Source organism: Myxine glutinosa, chromosome 1, assembly GCF_964187855.1.
Source record: "Myxine glutinosa chromosome 1, kmMyxGlut1.1, whole genome shotgun sequence".
NCBI classification, from domain to species: domain Eukaryota; kingdom Metazoa; phylum Chordata; class Myxini; order Myxiniformes; family Myxinidae; genus Myxine; species Myxine glutinosa.
Window position 1 is genome coordinate 18,598,875 of NC_136261.1, and position 18,993 is coordinate 18,617,867.

An 18,993-nucleotide genomic window follows, 5' to 3' on the forward strand; every position below is an offset into this window, starting at 1 on the left:
CCTTAGTATCCTCATCCCTGTCACAAGCCAATTTATAGGTCATCTTCCTCCCACCATCCTCTTCCAACCTGTTATAAACCTCCTCTTCTATACAATTCCTTGCCTTGACCCACAGCTCTCCTTGCTGCCCTCTTATTTTACCCGTACAGGTGCAGCAACCCTGCATCCGGTTGCCTCCCCCTCTCCTGGATATTCTTGTTCCTCTTCCAAACCTGCTTTTCACCAAATGCCTTTGCTACTTCCTCTGTCCACCATACCTGGTTTATATCCCTCAACGATGCACTCTTTCCTGACATCCTTCCACACAAAACTTCTGCAATTCCCCTAAACGCTTCTCTGTACTTTGTCCACTCCTCCTCCAAACTTTCCGCTTCTTCGCAAAGTTGCTCATACCTGGCCCCCATCCTCCCCTTATTCTCTACGACTACATTACCCCAAACACTTCCCCCACCTAATAATCTTCCGACCCCTACTCTTAACCTCCCTCCTTTTCTTCATCCGTAACACAAATACAACAGGCTTTATGCTGGGGGTAACATGCTCTCCCACCACTGTCTTGCAGTCCTTAACCCTCCATAACTGTTGCTTCCTTAGCACCACAAAATCTTGTTCTGTGCCATGCTGTCCACTCCTATAGGTAATCTTGTGGCTTTCTCACTTTTGAATATGGCCATCCCATTCCTCACCCCCAGCTCTCGACCCTCTCTATTCCTCGTTCCCCAACCAATTTTACCAACACACTCCTCTTCACTTGGCTCCGCTATTCCCACATGCACATTAAATCCTTACCAGTGTGTGTTTTTGTTTTGTTTGTTTGTTTGTTTGTTTGTTTGTTTGTCGTGCTACTCCAACAGTTCTGGGCACATTACATCTAGACTTGCTACATAGGATCAGCATGACCCCAATTCGGGTCTAGTACAAAAGAGGTGTTTTTATCTGTCGGTGGTCTTGGGGGGAGGGGACGCAAATTATCTCTGTAAATGTGCAAAGTGTAGCGCCGCCTCCAGGTGGGAGCGGGTATTGCAAAAGTCCCCACTCCTGACAGCACAGCATTCCTGTCTCCTCGTTTTCCAGTGCAGCAAGGGGTTTTGAATTATTTATGCAGTAGCCATGTTTTTGCGTCATACATGTAACCCTTGTTATTTGTTTTATTTTTGGGAGCAATTGAGGAAACTATCAGTTGTCTGCACACCGCCCAAATAAAGATGTGCCAGAAGAATGTGTTGCATGCTTGGAACAAGATTTCCCATGGGGCGGGTACTCTGCTCGTAAGAATAATTTATTGAAACACCAAGAAGACAGATGAATAATAACATGAAGAACAGACAGACAAACAATAAGAAAACAAGACGACGTCAAGAGGAGCACGATACTTGCAAAATCCACCCCCCACCCCCAAGAAAAAAAATTCCATTGATACAGCAAATTATCCATTTCATCAAGATTAAAAATGACAATCTTGATCAAAGCTCGGGTCAACAGGAAGAAAAGTGTCGATTTTTCAGATGAATAATGATTTTGTAAGGTTGACCTTGAGTTCACCTTTGACTTTTTGACCTCAAAAACATTTAGTTTCCCTATTTAGTGACTCAATGTGCAAATGCTGTTCACTTTTCAAGTCAATTGGATGAAAATTGAGGATTTTAAAAACTTGGCCTATGTTGACCTTTTGGCCTATGTTGACCTCTAAAATAGTTGGTAGTTGAATCCAATTTGAAAAATAGAATAGTTGAATGAAAAATAGTTGGTAGTTGAATCCAACTCTAAAATAGTTGAATCCAATTCAGTGACCATATATGTAAATTCTCTTAGAATTTCAAGTCAATCAAATGAAAATTGGTGATTTTAGAAATTCGGCCTATGTTGACCTTTTGGCCTATGTTCACCTAAAATATACTTGGTGGTTGAATTCAGTGACCAGATATGCAAGTCCTCTTCAAATTTCAAGTCAATCGGATGAAAATTGAGGATTTTAGAAATTTGGCCTATGTTGACCTTTTGGCCTATGTTGACCACAAATATACTTGGTGGTTGAATTCAGTGACCAGATATGCAAGTCCTCTTCAAATTTCAAGTCAATCGGATGAAAATTGAGGATTTTAAAAACTTGGCCTATGTTGACCTTTTGGCCTATGTTGACCTCAAATATACTTGGTGGTTGAATTCAGTGACCAGATATGCAAGTCCTCTTCAAATTTCAAGTCAATCGGATGAAAATTGAGGATTTTAAAAACTTGGCCTATGTTGACCTTTTGGCCTATGTTGACCTCTAAAATAGTTGGTAGTTGAATCCAATTTGAAAAATAGAATAGTTGAATGAAAAATAGTTGGTAGTTGAATCCAACTCTAAAATAGTTGAATCCAATTCAGTGACCATATATGTAAATTCTCTTAGAATTTCAAGTCAATCAAATGAAAATTGGTGATTTTAGAAATTAAGCCTATGTTGACCTTTTGGCCTATGTTGACCTCTAAAATAGTTGGTAGTTGAATCCAATTTGAAAAATAGAATAGTTGAATGAAAAATAGTTGGTAGTTGAATCCAACTCTAAAATAGTTGAATCCAATTCAGTGACCATATATGTAAATTCTCTTAGAATTTCAAGTCAATCAAATGAAAATTGGTGATTTTAGAAATTCGGCCTATGTTGACCTTTTGGCCTATGTTCACCTAAAATATACTTGGTGGTTGAATTCAGTGACCAGATATGCAAGTCCTCTTCAAATTTCAAGTCAATCGGATGAAAATTGAGGATTTTAGAAATTTGGCCTATGTTGACCTTTTGGCCTATGTTGACCTCAAATATACTTGGTGGTTGAATTCAGTGACCAGATATGCAAGTTCTCTTCAAATTTCAAGTCAATCGGATGAAAATTGAGGATTTTAGAAATTTGGCAAAGTTGGTGACCTTTGGACTATGTTGACCTTTTGACCCCAAAAACAATAGGCTTCTCAATTGGGATGACCTATACAACTTGGTGAAGTTTCGTGACGATCGGTTTCGAATTGTGACCTGTAGGCCGGTGACAGACAAACAGACAAACAGACAAGCAGACAGAACCACAAACGCAACTGACAACTAGAACGGGCACTCGGTAGAGCGCATACCTTCGCCGCAGCTACTTTTGTTGCCAAAATAAAAGACTACAAGATCTGTGTAGCAAGATTCGAGGGAATGACACTCGATGACTACAAGATCTCGGCGCTGATTCGTTGTCACTGTGCCATAGTCCCGTTGATTTGCACGGAAAGAACCATGTTTACGGCTGCTAATCCAAGTTTATTACATGCATCCTTACAACTGTAAAATATGCATATATATATATATGTTCTGTTTTTCATCTCTTCAAATTGCACCAACAGTCGAAAACATCATGACACATAAGAATGACACATCTACTTTCATCCAATTTGGATCCGAATTGACCGCGTTATGATTTTTTAAAAACCGCACATTTTGCAAGGGCGTGACCCCCCCTGACCTTTGGCCCCCAACCGCTAACAAGGGTTATGACGTCAGAGTGTCATGTCGCATATCACAAGATTGGGCATTGAATTCTGAACATTTTGGCATTAGTTTCATACAAATTGGACACAAATTGACCGCGCTATGGTAAAAAGACGATTTTGACCTTTTCATGACCTTGACCTTGACCTTTGACCCGATCGATTCCAAAATCTAATCAAATGGTTCCCGGATAATAACCTATCATCCCACCAAATTTCATGCGAATCGGTTGAATACTTTTTGAGTTATGCGAATAACATACACACACACACACACACACACACACACACACACACAGACATACAAATAAATACACAGCGATCAAAACATAACCTTCCGCTTTTGCGAAGGTAAATATACTTGAAAAATCTTCGATTTTGCAAGTAATAAACTTAACGACAGACAATAACCTATGGTGCCATGAGTACAACTCTCATTCACACACACACCGGATGAGGATAATTTGTAAGCACCCCACAAGGTGGTGACAAGCCGAGTGCAGACACATCCCGAAGTCTTCCTTCACAGCAGGAAGGGAACTCCAAAGCATCCCCAGAACGTTAAGGCCACATGAAGGGCCACAAAAGGAGCAGAGCTAAAAATCCAAGAAGCACCAACAAGCCAATGACATCTCGAGTTTGATCGATATGATGTCCCACAGTCCTTGAAGCAACGGAACAGATACCTGTGCTATGGCAAAGATGACACATGAATATGAAATGACAGCCTCAACAAAGATGAAGGTTCCTCTGAAGAGGTTCTTGAGCAGCAACAAGACCAAAGATGTGCTCACAGTGTACTCAGCAAACATTTTTGAACAAGGACATCCACTTGTAGTTTCTTCAAGGAATGGAGCACAATCACACCCATTTGACCCTGGGTCACAGACTCTACACGATGTAGATCATTTGATGAGCATTGAGCAACCACGAAGAAGCAGACATCGTACTTATTTTACATGCCCGATACACTTCTCAGCAAGGGGACACTGTGCACATCATGTCACCTGACATTGATGTCTTTGTTCTTGCTGTGAGCTGGTGAAATGTGGCTGTGGTGTAAGCATGTGTGTGCTTCATCATCGCGCTCCTGCAGGAAACATAACCTGGCATGTACCGAAACATGAGCATGTGATGCAAAGGATGAAAAGTGCCTAAACACGTCCCATGAAACGTCATGATTAATCTGATGAAGATGTGAATGAGGACTGTTAATATAGTGACTCTAAATAGCAACTGCAGAACCTACACAGTAGCTATGATGAATATAATGTCTTTAATATGACAACAAAACGTAAACATGTTTGGTAGTTATTACAAAATATCCATAGACACAGGTGACAAATTTGTGATATTTTCCTATCAATACGACTCGTTTGGTCTATGCCGACACTCAATATACCTTTAGATACTTTTGAACGAGTTCATTCAACAGATCTGACAAAGTTTGATAATTGCATATGTTTCATGCCTATGTTCCAGTGATTTTAAAGATGACCACTTTAATTTCTTGGCCATGTTAGTCTACGGTTAAACAATGACTCAACATTTCCAATGTACCTTTAACTTCCATAAGAAAAAAATTACACCATGTTTCTTTCACATCTACATACTACAAGGAATAAAATAATAATACTGGTCAAGAATTAACAAGCAAATTAACGACGACTTCCACTCTCTGGTCATAATCAACGTGTGGCCCTGAATGGCTTTCTCTCATCTCCCCCTTCCTGTTCAAGCTGGAGTTCCCCAAGGCAGTGTTCTGGGCCCTGTGCTTTTTCTGGTCTTCATCAATGATCTCTCTGACTCTTGAAAATCCTCTCTATCTCTTTGCTGATGACTCCACACTCTGCCGCTCCATTCCTCAAATCTCAGATCGGCAGTCTGCAGCCTCCTCACTCTCTGCAGACCTGGACAAAATCACAGACTTCCTTGGCACACCTGAGCTCCTCACCACATACAAGGCTTTCATCCGCAGCTCAATGGAATACTGCTCTCCCCTCTGGGCCGGTGCTCCTGCCTCACACCTAGCTCGTCTTCACGCTGTTGAAACCAAAGCTTTCAGAATCATTGGAATCTCCCGCGATGAAGCTAACTCCAAGGGCCTCTCACTCACTCACCGCAGGCAGGTTGGTGGTCTTTCTGTCTTCTACCGACTCCTATCCGGCCTAGCTCTCCCAGCTCTGTCTGTGCTCTGTCCCCCAAATATTCCTACAGGTCGCACAAGATCGGCTAGTAACCCTCTTCTGGTGAAATTGCCAAAATCAAGACTCTCTATTCACCTTCACTCCTTCATTCCTCTTTACTCCCGCCTCTGGAACAAACTCCCTCACTCTCTTCAATCCCACTCCTCCCTCCAGGTCTTTAAAGCAGCTGTTCACCACCATCTCCTATCTTCCCCCATCCAAAACTTTGATCTCTTCCCCCCCCCCCCCCCCATCAATTCACCCCAAATCCACTCTTTTTTGAAATACCGACTTTTTTCTTTCCTGGAAGTTCCAGCAGTGTCAATGTTTTTTATATTTTCCCACCCCACCCCCTCTCGCCTTCCCATGCCTCCTCCCCCCAAGCCCTCTCCATCCCACGGATGTTCCGTTGTCCCTGTTCTCTGCTGTTGTGCTTTATGCGCTTCCCTCTCTCTCCCCATCTCGTCTCCCGCTCCCTTTCTTGTATGTTTTATGCGTCCTTTCGTTGTTGTCTTTTTGTGATTGATGTTAGCTCTTACACGAGGCTCGATCTTGTATACAAAAATAGAAAGAAAAAAAAAATCCCATGGGATTACATAGGGCCCCACACTAAAAGAATCCAATCAATTCCTCATTGTCACACACCCACAACCTCTCCACCATATTTCATCCGAATACGTCCACAACTTTTTGAGATTTCCTGCACATGAACAAACAGACAGAGATGAAAACATAACCTCTGCCCACCTTCGGTGGTGGAGGTAAAAAAAAAATGATGAAACCATATAAAAGCAAAAAAAAATAGACTTGCAGTTCTTCATGGCAGTTAAATAAGTTTTTATTATTCTTTTTATATCAGCAAAGAAAATTGTGTAGATTTTAAGAAACAGATCCCTTTATGTGTTGATAATAAAACTTCCAAAGGGGAATTAATCACACAAACCTCTTGTTCTTTAGATCACCTGGAACGTAGTTCTGGGGAGCTTATGCGATGGCACGTCGTCCGTTAGTCCGTAAACATTTGCAACCTCTTCTCCGAAACCGCTGAAGGGATTGTGACCACATTTGGCACAAATGATAATTGTTGTGTTGTGACTAACGAAAGATTGTTCACAGTATTTTTTAAAAGGTTGGGGTCTCAGGGAGTTTACCGGGGGTCAAAGTAGATCCAGGCTTGACCCCAAAATCGGCATTTGCTTTTTCCTCTGAAACTACACACACTATTTCAATGAAACTTTACCACAACCTTCACCACCCGTGATGTACCAAAGTTTGTTCACGGCATTAAAAAAAATCTGCCCCTGTGGGCTGCTATGGGGGGTTTCCCCCAAAAATCGGTGTTTGCTTTCTTCTCAGAAACCACAAATGAAATTCTGATGAAACTTGACGACAAACTTCATCACCCGTGATGTACCAATGTTTGTACAAGGCATTACAAAAATTGGGGTCTGAGGTATACCGGGTGTGGGGGTTGGGGGCGGTCCCACAAAAGAGTTTTTTTTATTTTATTGTTTGTTTAAAGTTTTATGATTACGTTAGTATGAAATACAAGTTTGTGTGGCAAGGGTGCCTGGAGGGCGTGAATGGTGTTGGTGTCCTGTTTTCTGAGGAGTTTGTAGACAGTGTGGTGAGTGTGACTAGAGTGAGTGATAGGTTGATGATGGTGAAAATGATGATTGGAAAGCTCTTGGTGAACGTCATCTCGGGATATGCTCCGCAGGTTGGTCGGAGCGATGAAGAGAAGGACAAGTTCTGGTGTACGATAGAGAAGCTGATGGAAAACGTGAAAGATGAGGAAGTTGTTGTGGTAGGAGGAGACCTAAATGGACATGTGGGAAGGAGTATGGACGGTTTTGAGGGAGTTCATGGGGGTTACGGATATGGTGTGAGAAATGGAGAAGGTGAAAGGATTTTGGAGTTTGCTGATGGAGCTGATTTGTTGATTTGTAATACTCAGTTCCAGAAAGAGGATAATAAGCTTGTTACATACACGTCAGGTGGGTCGACGACAACCGTTGACGACCTGATGGTGCGTATGCGAGATAGGGGGCACCTCCGGGACACAAAGGTGATCCCAGGGGAGGAGGCTGTTTCACAGCACCACTTGGTTGTCTGCGACATAAGGGTGAAAGGTGCGAGGAGAGCTCGGCGGGTGAAGTACCAACCGAGAATGAAGGTGTGGAGGTTGAAAGAGGTGACAGTAAGGGAGGCATTAAAAGAGAGGCTGAATAGGGTAGAGGATGATGTGGTTGAGCTCGAACGTGGTTGGATGTCAATGAAAGATAGTCTGTTGGGAGCCGTTGGTGAGGTATGTGGATGGACAAAAGGACCACCGAGGCACTCGGAAACATGGTGGTGGGATGATGAAGTTGGAAAGAGGATTGACGAGAAGAGAAGCAGTTCAAGGAGTGGCAGAAGGCGAAGGCTACGGGAGCAGAAAAAGCAGAGCATGAAAGTTATAAGGCAGCCAAGAAGGCTGCAAAGAAAGAGGTAGCAAAGGCACAGGAGGCATGTAGGAAAATGTTCGGAGAACGCTTGGATTCGGAAGAGGGTCAGAGAGCGGTATTCAGGATTGCAAAGCAGATAGCGAAAGAGAGGTGTGATGTGATGGGGGTGAGTTGCTTGACGGACGAAGTGGGACAAATCGTTGTGGACCCAGATGGAATTAAAGGAAGATGGAAAAGATATATAGAAATGCTGTTGAATACAGAGAATGAATGGGATGGCAACATAGAGAGTAACCCAGTTTTACGACCGGCAGAGAAGATAACTGAGAAGGAAGTTGAGGAAGCGATAAAAGCAATGAAGAGTAGAAAAGCGGGAGGGCCGACGGGAGTTGTGGGAGATATGTTGAAGGCAGCAGGAAGTTGGGGTGTGAAGAGAATGGCAGAGATCTGTAATCTGGTGGTGAAAGAAGGTCGCATTCCAATGGATTGGGAACTGAGTACCCTCGTCCCTCTATACAAGGGGAAAGGTGACCCTCTGGAGTGTGGCTCTTACCGAGCGATAAAGTTATTGGAGCATGGAATGAAGGTATTGGAAAGGGTGTTGGAGAGGAGGATAAGGAAGAAGGTGAAGATCGACGAAATGCAGTTTGGATTTATGCCAGGAAGAGGAACGACAGACGCGCTCTTTATTGTGAGGCAGTTGCAGGAGAAGTACATGGAGAAGAGGAAGAAGTTGTTTCTTGGGTTTGTTGATCTGGAGAAAGCATTCGATGGGGTTCCACACGAAGTATTGACATGGGCATTGAGGAAGTTAGAAGTGGAGGAATGGTTGATCAGAGTTGTGATGGCAATGTACAAAAGAGCGCGCACAGCTGTAAGGACGAAGGACGGGAACTGTGGTGAGTTTGAGGTGAAGGTGGGAGTGCATCAGGGGTCGGTACTAAGTCCACTACTATTTGTAGCTGTGATGGAGGTGCTGGCTCGGAACGTAAAGGAGGGTTTACCGTGGGAGTTGTTGTATGCAGATGATCTGGTGTTCATTGCGGAAAGTATGGATGGACTGAAGGAAAAGATGAACAAGTGGAAGGAATGTATGGAGACAAAAGGTCTGAAGGTGAATGTAGGAAAGACGAAGGTGATGGCAAGTGGTAAAGCATGTGGTGAGGTGGAAAGAACTGGGAAGTGGCCATGTGCTGTGTGCAGGAAGGGTGTCGGAGTGAACTCCATTCAATGTACAATGTGCTCCGAGTGGGTTCATCAAAAATGTAGTGGTCTGAGAGGGTCATTAACCAGTGTGGCAGCTACATTCAAATGTAAGGTGTGCACTGTTACGGATTCGTCACTTCCGTTGTTGTGGTTTTGCATCCACTGTAAATAATTCTGATCCCATGTACTATTATTGTTTTCAAAAGGTATATTGTCCATGAACTGTTTTCAAAAGATAAAAGGTTAAGGTTTTAAATGAAACAGGAACCGGAAGACGAAGAAGAGGAGGAGAGAAAAAAGGCAGAGCGAAGTAAAGTCGGACAAGAAGCTGGTTGCTTTGCGGTCTGGATCGAATGTTGTCGAGCAAGAGTCATGAGTGAACTTTGGGTTTCCTGGGAAAAAGGATTCCTGCGATTGAGTTGTTATAGCTGTGACTGATCAACCTGCGTGTCAGGTTTGGCGTTGGATTCCGAGGAATCATCGTCGGGTCGTTGCGTCTCGAGAACGAGCCGTCGGCCATTTTGACTCGTGCGCTTTGCTCATCGCGAAAGGTCTTTGCTTTGCGTCAGCCGTTTTCACCATTCAGACGTCTATCTGGGATGTGTGTGTGCAACGCGGATTTTGAAGGCAAACCTGAGGTTCGCCGATTTGGAGCTGTAAAACATCCATACCAGAGGGTGTGATTTCCCAGTCGCTTTGAGTGCGCTTTTGCGCAGCGTTGGGCCGCGTGACTCTTTGCGCTGCTTTGGCCGCGTACGCCTTTGTGCAGTTTTGGCGGCGTGACTGGGCCCGTCATCTGAATGGGATTCTGGTTTCGATTCGACATTGCTCTGACGATCGCTGGAGGGGATCAACTTTGAGCTTGAAGACGGGAATATAGAGACATTGGGGAATGTTCTTTTTTTCACTCACTTGGAGCACAGTGAGTTACCTTATACTAGCTGATGGTACCATCATAAGATATACATTGATTGTACTTTTGATTGCTATTATTGTTGTATTGTTATTCTTGTGTGATTTTTAATACAATATTTGTTTGTTGGTAACAATTGGTGTGGTTTCACCATTAATTTTTGACACAGGATAACACACTTTTCTGCCGTGACTCCTCTCGGGGCTCGGAGGTACACCGTGACCAGGGGGTCGGGGAGGAGCACATAACAGCACAGAGGGAGCTGCAGATGGAGGAAATGTTGAGTTGGATCTTGGAGACGGCGTGAAGCTGGAAGGTGTGAAAACATTTCGCTACCTCGGAGACATGCTGAATGGAGAAGGTGGATCAGACTCGGCAACGGTTGCTGGAGTGAGATGTGCATGGAAGAAGTTTCGGGAACTGAGTGGCGTGCTGATGAGGAGGGGAGTGTCGTTGAAGCTGAAGGGAAAGGTGTATGCAGCATGTGTGAGAAGTGTTATGATTTATGGGAGCGAGACATGGGTCACGAATGTGGAGCAGCAACGAAGGCTGGAAAGGGTGGAAATGCGAATGGTTCGGTGGATGTGCGGAGTATCGTTGAGCGAGAGGAAGACAAATGATGAATTGCGAAATATGATGGGAATAGAGCCTGTGATTGATGCTGTGAAGAGGAACAGGTTGAGATGGTTTGGTCATGTGTTGAGGAAGGATGAAAGTGACTGGTTGAGAACAGTGATGGAAATGAATGTAGAAGGAAGTAGAGGACGGGGAAGACCGAGAAAGACTTGGCTAAAGATGGTGGAAGAAATGCGGGCAAGGGGGTTAACAAGGAGAGATGCAGAAAATAGGGCAAAATGGAGAAGATTGTCATGGGGACCGCAAGGCTAACTCCCGCTCTAGCAGTGAAAATGGCCTTAAAATGCATGTTGTTGTTGTTGTTGATTACGTTAGTATGATTCTGCATGCTGCCATGTCTTATAGCAACCATTGAAATTGGTTTAAAATATCTTTAGTCAGTGTCGTATACTGCTCTATTCCACCAGGTGAGCACCAGAGATATTGCCCCTATTTTTATTTTAAATAAAAAATTATCCAAATGCCAAATTAAAATAATCAGTCTGGGTTAATGTATAAAACCGCTTTTCCATTTGCCCTGGACCCAGGCCTAGTTTGACAAGGACAAAACAGACCTGTACACATCTTTAACATGAAAGCATCTCAAAATTCAAAGCCCATCCACAACTGCTTTGAACTTGAACAAATAAATAATGAAATGCGGAAGTGATAAAAAAGCGGGGTGTCTGCGGTGGGGCTAATATGACTATTTATCGTCACTATGACTTTGCCCTTTAACAGTTTGACCCAATTTTTTATTATTTTCTCCATATTCTCACAATAAAGGTTTGTTGAAACATAAGGGCAATACCTCTGGTGCTCATCTGGAAGAATAAACAGTATACTGCACTGACTAAATGTATGTAAAATAATGTAAATGGTTGCTAGAAGAAAGGGAAGCATGTGGAATCATACTAACATAACCATAAGACTTTAAACAAACAAACAAAATAAATACCTATTTTGTGGGGCAACCCACCCCGTGTACCTCCTCAGACCCCAATTTTTCCATACCTTGAACAAACTTTGGTACATCACGGATGATGAAGGTTGTGGTGACTTTTCAACCAAATTGTGTGTGTAGGTTCTGAGAAAAAAAGCAAATACCGATTGTGGGGGGCAATCCCCCATAGCAGCCCACAGAGGCAGATTTTTTAAATTCCGTGAGCAAAATTTGGTACATCACGGGTGATTATGGTTGTGGTAAAGTTTCATCAAAATAGTGTGTGTAGTTTCAGAGGAAAAAGCAAATTCCTATTTTTGGAGGTCAAACCTGGATACACTTTGACCGCCGGTAGACCCCTTAGACCCCGATTGTTTTTTCATGCCGTGAATAAACTTTAGTCACAACACAACAAATAGCATTTGTGCCAAATTTGGTCGCAATCCCATCAGCGGTTTTGGAGAAGAGGTTTCAAGTGTTTACGGACGGACTTCCTGACTGACTGACTGACTGACTGATGACGCCCCATCGCATAAGCTCCCCTGAGCTACGTTCCAGGTGAGCTATAAATTTATGACAAAAGCTCGAGAGGTTAAAAAAACAAAACGATAGGCTCTGGAAATAAACACGGACACACACACACACACACACACACACACACACACACACACACACACACACACACACACACACACACACACACACACACACACACACACACACACACACACACACACACACACACACACACACACACACACACACACTCTCCCCCTTCCCATCCCTCTCCCCCTTCCCATCCCTCTCCCCCTTCCCATCCCTCTCCCCCTTCCCATCCCTCTCCCCCTTCCCATCCCTCTCCCCCTTCCCATCCCTCTCCCCCTTCCCATCCTCCTCCCCCTTCCCATTCTCCTCCCCCTTCCCATTCTCCTCCCCCTTCCCATTCTCCTCCACCCTTCCCATTCTCCTCCCCCTTCCCATTATCATTGTCGTCCCCCTTCCCATCCTCCTCCCCCTTCCCATTATCATTGTCATTGTCGTCCCCCTTCCCATCCTCCTCCTCCTCCTCCTTCCCATCCTCCTCCCCCTTCCCATCCTCCTCCCCCTTCCCATCCTCCTCCCCCTTCCCATCCTCCAGCTCCTCCACCCCCTACATCATTGCTCTACAAGGCAAGGGAAATGGAAACAAAAGTGACAACATAGTGAGAGAAGCAGGCATTGGAATCGTCAGCAGGAATTTTTCAATTACCTCCAAAATACTGTAACCATGATGTTCAACATCTAATTAACCACAAAGCAACCAAGAGAATGTGCAGTAAAACTACCCTACCTTCCTTGCCACCCTTTTGGATGGACCAGGGGTCTGGCCTTCTTGAGCAGGTAAATGAGATGAAGGTGAAAGACTTCCTGGACCACGACCGCCTCTCGTTGGCCCATAGTGTCCAGGAAAGCTGCCACAGAAACCTGTTCCCGATCTGGAGAAAGGTGACCGGCTCGTACGTGGCCGCACCACATCCGTTCCAAATTGGTCCGATTCGGCCTCAGAGATTCCGTCAACAAGAGGATCCATTTGGTCCCAAACTGCAGGCACCGAACCAAGAAAAGAGCCTGAGAGTGCATCGCTATTGCTGTGTGAGGCTAGTCCTTGGTTCAGGTCCGGCTCTTGCAGCGATTCGTGGAGCGAATCGTGGTCCAGGCTGGAACTAGCATGTGATCCTTCCATAAAAAGCGGTTCTGCGGTAGAAAGTGCTCGAGACTGCGTGTACGAATGCACCTGCAGTGTGTGTGCCTGTGCGTATGAATGCGACTCCAACTCTGCCTGTGCGTACGAGTGTGCGTCTAACTCTCCTTGAGCGTACAAGTGCATATCAAGCTCTGACTGGGTAAATGGTTGTGAATGTAGTTGTGTGTAGGAGTGTGACTCGAGTGCAGGCTGTGTGTGTAGTTGTGTGTAGGAATGTGTTTCCTGCTCCACCTGTGCATACGAGTGAGGTTCAAGTGCTGCTTGCGAGTATGAATGAGAGTTCAGCTCTGCTTGTGTTTGCAGCTGCGCATACGAGTGAGTGCCAAGTTCTGACTGAACATAGGAGTGAGACTCTATCTCCGAGTGGGTTTGTGCTTGTGTATACGTGTGCGATTCCACATCTGTCTGCAAGTATGTGTGCGAGTGCAATTCCTCCTGCGTATATGGCTGCGTGTACGAGAACGTGTCCAGTTCTGACTGTGGGTGAGGTTGTGTGTATGAGAACGAATCAATTTCAGACTGTGTCTGTGGTGGAGCTCGTGGCTGGGCATACGAGTGCGGCTCCAGCTCTGGCTGTGGTGCAGTCCAATTGTGGCGAAGGTGAGTGCTCTCAATGGGGTGTGTGGAAAGGAAAGGAAGCGTTTCTGCATTCTCATTGTGTGGGCCGGGCCAACTGGAAAATGTGTCCAAGCCAATAAGTGTTGAACTAGTAGTGGGATGTCCGGAGGTAGTTATGGCAGAAAGTGAATTGGTGGTTGTATCAATTGCACTGGTATAGTGGTGTGCGTCGCTGCTCTTTATAGCAGGATGTGTCGTAATGGCAGGTGGGTTCTCGATGTTTGAGATTGTGGTTGTCGCGTGCGTATCGGTGACGAGAGGCACGGTCGTGACCAACGTAGTGGTTGCAGACTGTGCGTCAGCAATGTCAGGAGGAATGGGATCCGTATTTGTTGTGATGGTGGTAGTAACCGTTGGATGTGTGAGTGCGGTGCAGAGCTGAGCCATTCTCACTTGAAGAAGCAAAACAAACCACCCTTACGAGGTCCCTTTTGGTCAGGATAATTAGCGACCGCTAATCAGACCCCAAGCCGGGATTGGCAATCAAGATGTAGACAAGAGCTTTGCGAGTTGAGCCATGAGATGTGATTGGCAAAGTGTAGGGAAAAAAAAGATTGGCAATCAAACAAAGTGCACGATTGGTGATCACGCCCAAAGAAGGGATTGCAGGAGAAGCTCAAGGGATGAGATTTGGGATCAAGGTGCAGACACAAGATTTGTGATGACCTTAGCCCGATGCATCTGGAGCCGAGACCACCTGGGGAAATGAAAGAGATTACAGGTAGAATACATGTAAGTAGAATGAAAAGTAACAAAAGAATAGTTGCCCAAAGGTAAAAAGGAGCATGCACAAAGAGCAGATGGAATGTCGAAGGAAAGCAACTGGAGGGCAGAGGGTAAGAAATAAAGAAATAGCAGGACAATCAAAAGGAAATACACTACAGGTCAAAAGTTTTAGAACACCTCAATTTTTCCAGTTTTTATTGAAATTTGCGCAGTTTAATGTCTCAATGTACTCTGAAATTAAGCATAGAACAAATAAACAATTGTAGATAAAAAAGAAATCATAGAATCATTTTGTTTAACAAAATTAAAATTAAGTTTTGGACTCAGCAAAGTAGCCACCTTTTGCAGATAAAACCGCCGAACACACTGGTGGCATTCTTTCTACAATGGAAATCAAATATTGTTCGGGAAGTTTTTCCCAACACTGTTGCAGAAGTTCCCACAAATGTGTTGCACTTGTAGGTTGCTTTGCTTTCACCCTTATGTCAAATTCATCCCAAACCAGCTCAATGGGGTTTAAGTCTGGAGACTGTGCTGGCCATTCCATGTGATTGTGCTGGCCATTCCATGATTTGAAGCCTTCCGTCTTGTTCTTTTCCTCGAAGGTAGTTTTGACGTAGCCTGGAGGTGTGTTTAGTTAGGGTCATTATCATGCTGTAGGATGAACCCCTGACCAACTAGGCGTATACCAGAGGGTATTGCATGGCGCTGCAAAATGCTGTGGTCGCCCTTTTGGTTCAGGGTGCCAGTCACTCTGTGCAAGTTGCCGACTCTGGATCCAGCAAAAGAGCCCCAGACCATCACGCTTCCTCCTCCATTTTTGACAGTTGGTGTCACACACTGAGGAACCATCCTTTCGCCAACTCCACGGCGTACAAAAACCCTGCGTGATGAACCAAAGATTTCAAATTTTGATTCATCGGTCCATAAGACTTTCTTCCAGTCTTCAGTAGTCCACTGGCGGTGCTTCATGGCCCAGGCAAGCCTCTTTTTCTTATTTTGCCATCTTAGCAATGGCTTTCTTACTGCCACTCAACCTGTCAAACCTGCAGCTCAAAGTCTTCTCTTCACAGTTGAAACTGAGACTTGCTTACTTCGACCAGTGTTAAGCTGTGCTTGAAGCTGTTGTCCTGTGAGCCGCCTATCACGCAAGCTGTTGACTCTCAGAAACTTGTCTTCTGATTCTGTTGTGGCTTTGGGTCTGCCAGACCTCTTCCTGTCAGAGTTTCCTCCAGTTTCCAACATACTACTTCCTGCAGTGCAATATTGTCCAAATAATGCTTCAGAGGGTGCAATAACAGTCTGTTCCAATACTGCTTTTATACAGACAGGGGGTTTGTAATCAAGTAATCAGCAGAGGTTGGGACACCTGTAGGAATTGTTTGAATCAACTTTCAAGGCTTCATTTACTTACATTGCTGTAGAACAGCTGTAAGTTGTTAACCCATTACTTGTTCCCCGAAGAAGGCCTTTTTTTTTACAATACAACTGTGCAATTTACATTATTTTCCCATTTTTGCGAACCTAAACTTTTTTTTAAACCTTGAGCAGTTTACTGCTTACCTTTGTACCATTTCAGGTTATTCACTGGACTTGAATTGCTTAAATTTCAATACAAACTGGAAAAATTGAGGTGTTCAAAAACTTTTGACCGGTAGTGTAGATTGAAAGCACCATTCCAATAAACAAGCACAATTGTTATAGATTATTATTACAATAAAAATGTTTACACAGCATAAATGGCACTGGCTGGTACTTTTGACTTTATGATGCAAACATTTGAAAATATTCCCACAAACAACAACCATATTGTAATCGAGCAGTGTGTACAGCACATACATCACAATTCGAGGAGCTTACCACCTGGAGTAGATCCCAATATGGAGGACGTCAATGGGGGTATGCAAGGGGGTCCGCAGGAATATGGCAAGGGGTTAATATGGCAAGGGTTCATTAATGTGTGTGCCGCCCCTTGGGTGGACGTTAAACTGGGCGTCTAGTCTGCTGGAATTTGTTGGTGGACGTTAAGCATCCCACAGTGCCCTTCGCAAAGAGTAGGCGAGCTATCGCTGGCACCATGGCCAAATTAAAAATTCCTGCTGTTTAGTCAAGCACGAGTCTTGCCCAGTCAAGCGTGAGTCCTGGCCAGCCACTTCATGAAGGATCTGAACCAAAAAACTTCTCCATGCCAACTTCACAAAAACATGGGAATCATTGTGGCCATTAATGAAGAAGAAGAGGCTTCTATTACACACCCGCCTATTAAACTGAATCCGGTCAATTTCCAATTTCTTGAGAAAATAACAATACGGTTATGAAAAGTCATCATCGTGTAATGATAAGATGGCACTTTACATGGAGATAGTAGAGTCGACCCTACCTGAGCCGCAGCACATGACCAAATCTAGGGCCGCAGCACATGATCCTTTCTAGCACGACTACATGGGGACGCGACTACATGGGGACACAACTGCTTCGCTCATACTTCATGCATGACCTACAGGAGCTCTTCTGCTGACCTGGCATCCAAAATCCCTAAACATGGTTCTTTCATACTCCCCATCCCCTAAATAATTAAATATATACTCTTCAACAAGAAGAATGGCAGATTTGAGACAAAATGGCAGAATCCGAGAACAACCTCCTTTCGAGGGTTTCAGAGCGTCGTGTCCCAGTGGTCGATGGAGTTTCAATAAGGAATGATCAGCTGTCGTCAGGGAATGAGCATGTCCATAAAGATGCTCACGATCCCCATATCCCACCAATTCCACCATGGAGAGCGCCATGTGAGACCAACAGGCAATGCCAGTCCTGACTCAAAGTCGATGGAAAAATCCTTCAACAGAGAGAATCTGCAACATCGTTAGAAAGAACAGAACGAGGAGCGAGTATTAATCTCAAAGACTAGTGTGGATGTGTGTCGACAGAGAGGCAGAACAATGGATGGAATTACGACACTGTTGATCGAGCAATGCTAACCATCACAAGAAGCGATGGGAATCTGGTGTTCCAGGCTCATTTGCACAGACGAAGGGCTATTGCCCGATATGTCAGTTTCTCCTTGCTTTTGATGGCGGTTAGCATACCTCGGATAAGCGTTCTGCTGATTTCATCCATTATTAGACAGATCGGATGTCCAGAAGGGTTGGTAGCAACAGCACAGATGATCGAACCATGCATCCAATGGGATGGAATACTGTGGAAGAACAGCTGCACCCAAGCCTCTCAACATGGTCAATTTCAAAGCATTGCATGTTGTGGTGCAACGGTCACGCGTCCTCGCCCCTCCGGCAACAAAACGTCAAAATTGGTTTTCTGGACCGGATGCATTGTTTTCTGGTCAGGTACCTGTGCGGTGTTCAAATCCCAGGCCAAACGTCGATGGAATGTGAAGGGTAGTCGATTAAATGGATTCGACGATGACCGCGATATCTGAAAGTCTCAATTGGCACTCGTTTTTGGCCCATGCCTTTCACGAACCGGCTGGCCAAGCATGGCGTTCGACCGAAGGCAAATTGGGCAGACATTCGCACTTTGTCCAGGATGCCGGTGACGACTCACATATTCTTCGGGAATCACCAACCCCTTGAGAGATTGAAAGTCCACTGACTTGCACTTTCAGACAGGACACCTGGCATCTGTAGGACGGCACCTGTAGCAGTTCGTAGACGGGGTTCCGTAATCGAATCCAGGCTCGACAGCTCAAGGGCGAGCGCGCTACCTCCACACCATCCCTTCGGACATGAATGCAACAACAAAATGAATCGCATGACACACAATATCAAACAGATGACAACCTTTTCGTTTTGACAATATGTTGGCAGCTTTTTCTTTCATGAAGATGAAGACCAATCGGCTCTTTCGTCCATTGTTCAGAAAATTTCTTTTCTTCCTTTTTTTTGTGTGCTACCTGATAGTAAACAATACAAACGACGTGATGAAGGGAACAAAAGAGGTCATTCGCCCCATGGTGACATGGCTTGCGACGTCTCTTCAGGCACGTGCAACAAGGTAGATACAAACATACCCGCACCCCATCACAAAGCAGTCGTACGTGTTTAAGAGTACCAATCCAGGCCGTGATCAG

General features: G+C 44.6%; 1 protein-coding gene across 2 annotated transcripts in view; it reads right to left on the minus strand.

Moving 5' to 3' along the window:
• Positions 1-18,993, minus strand: part of LOC137421561 (uncharacterized) — an 86,967-nt gene that overhangs the window by 66,623 nt on the left and 1,351 nt on the right. The window contains exon 2 of one of the 2 annotated variants that reach the window (XM_068107749.2): positions 13,149-13,399. In XM_068107749.2, the coding sequence (XP_067963850.2) occupies positions 13,149-13,388 (240 nt within the window). In that variant the 5' untranslated portion in view covers positions 13,389-13,399. Of the gene's footprint in view, positions 1-13,148; positions 14,878-18,993 lie in introns of both variants that reach the window. The other variant, XM_068107739.2, reaches the window with a different exon arrangement.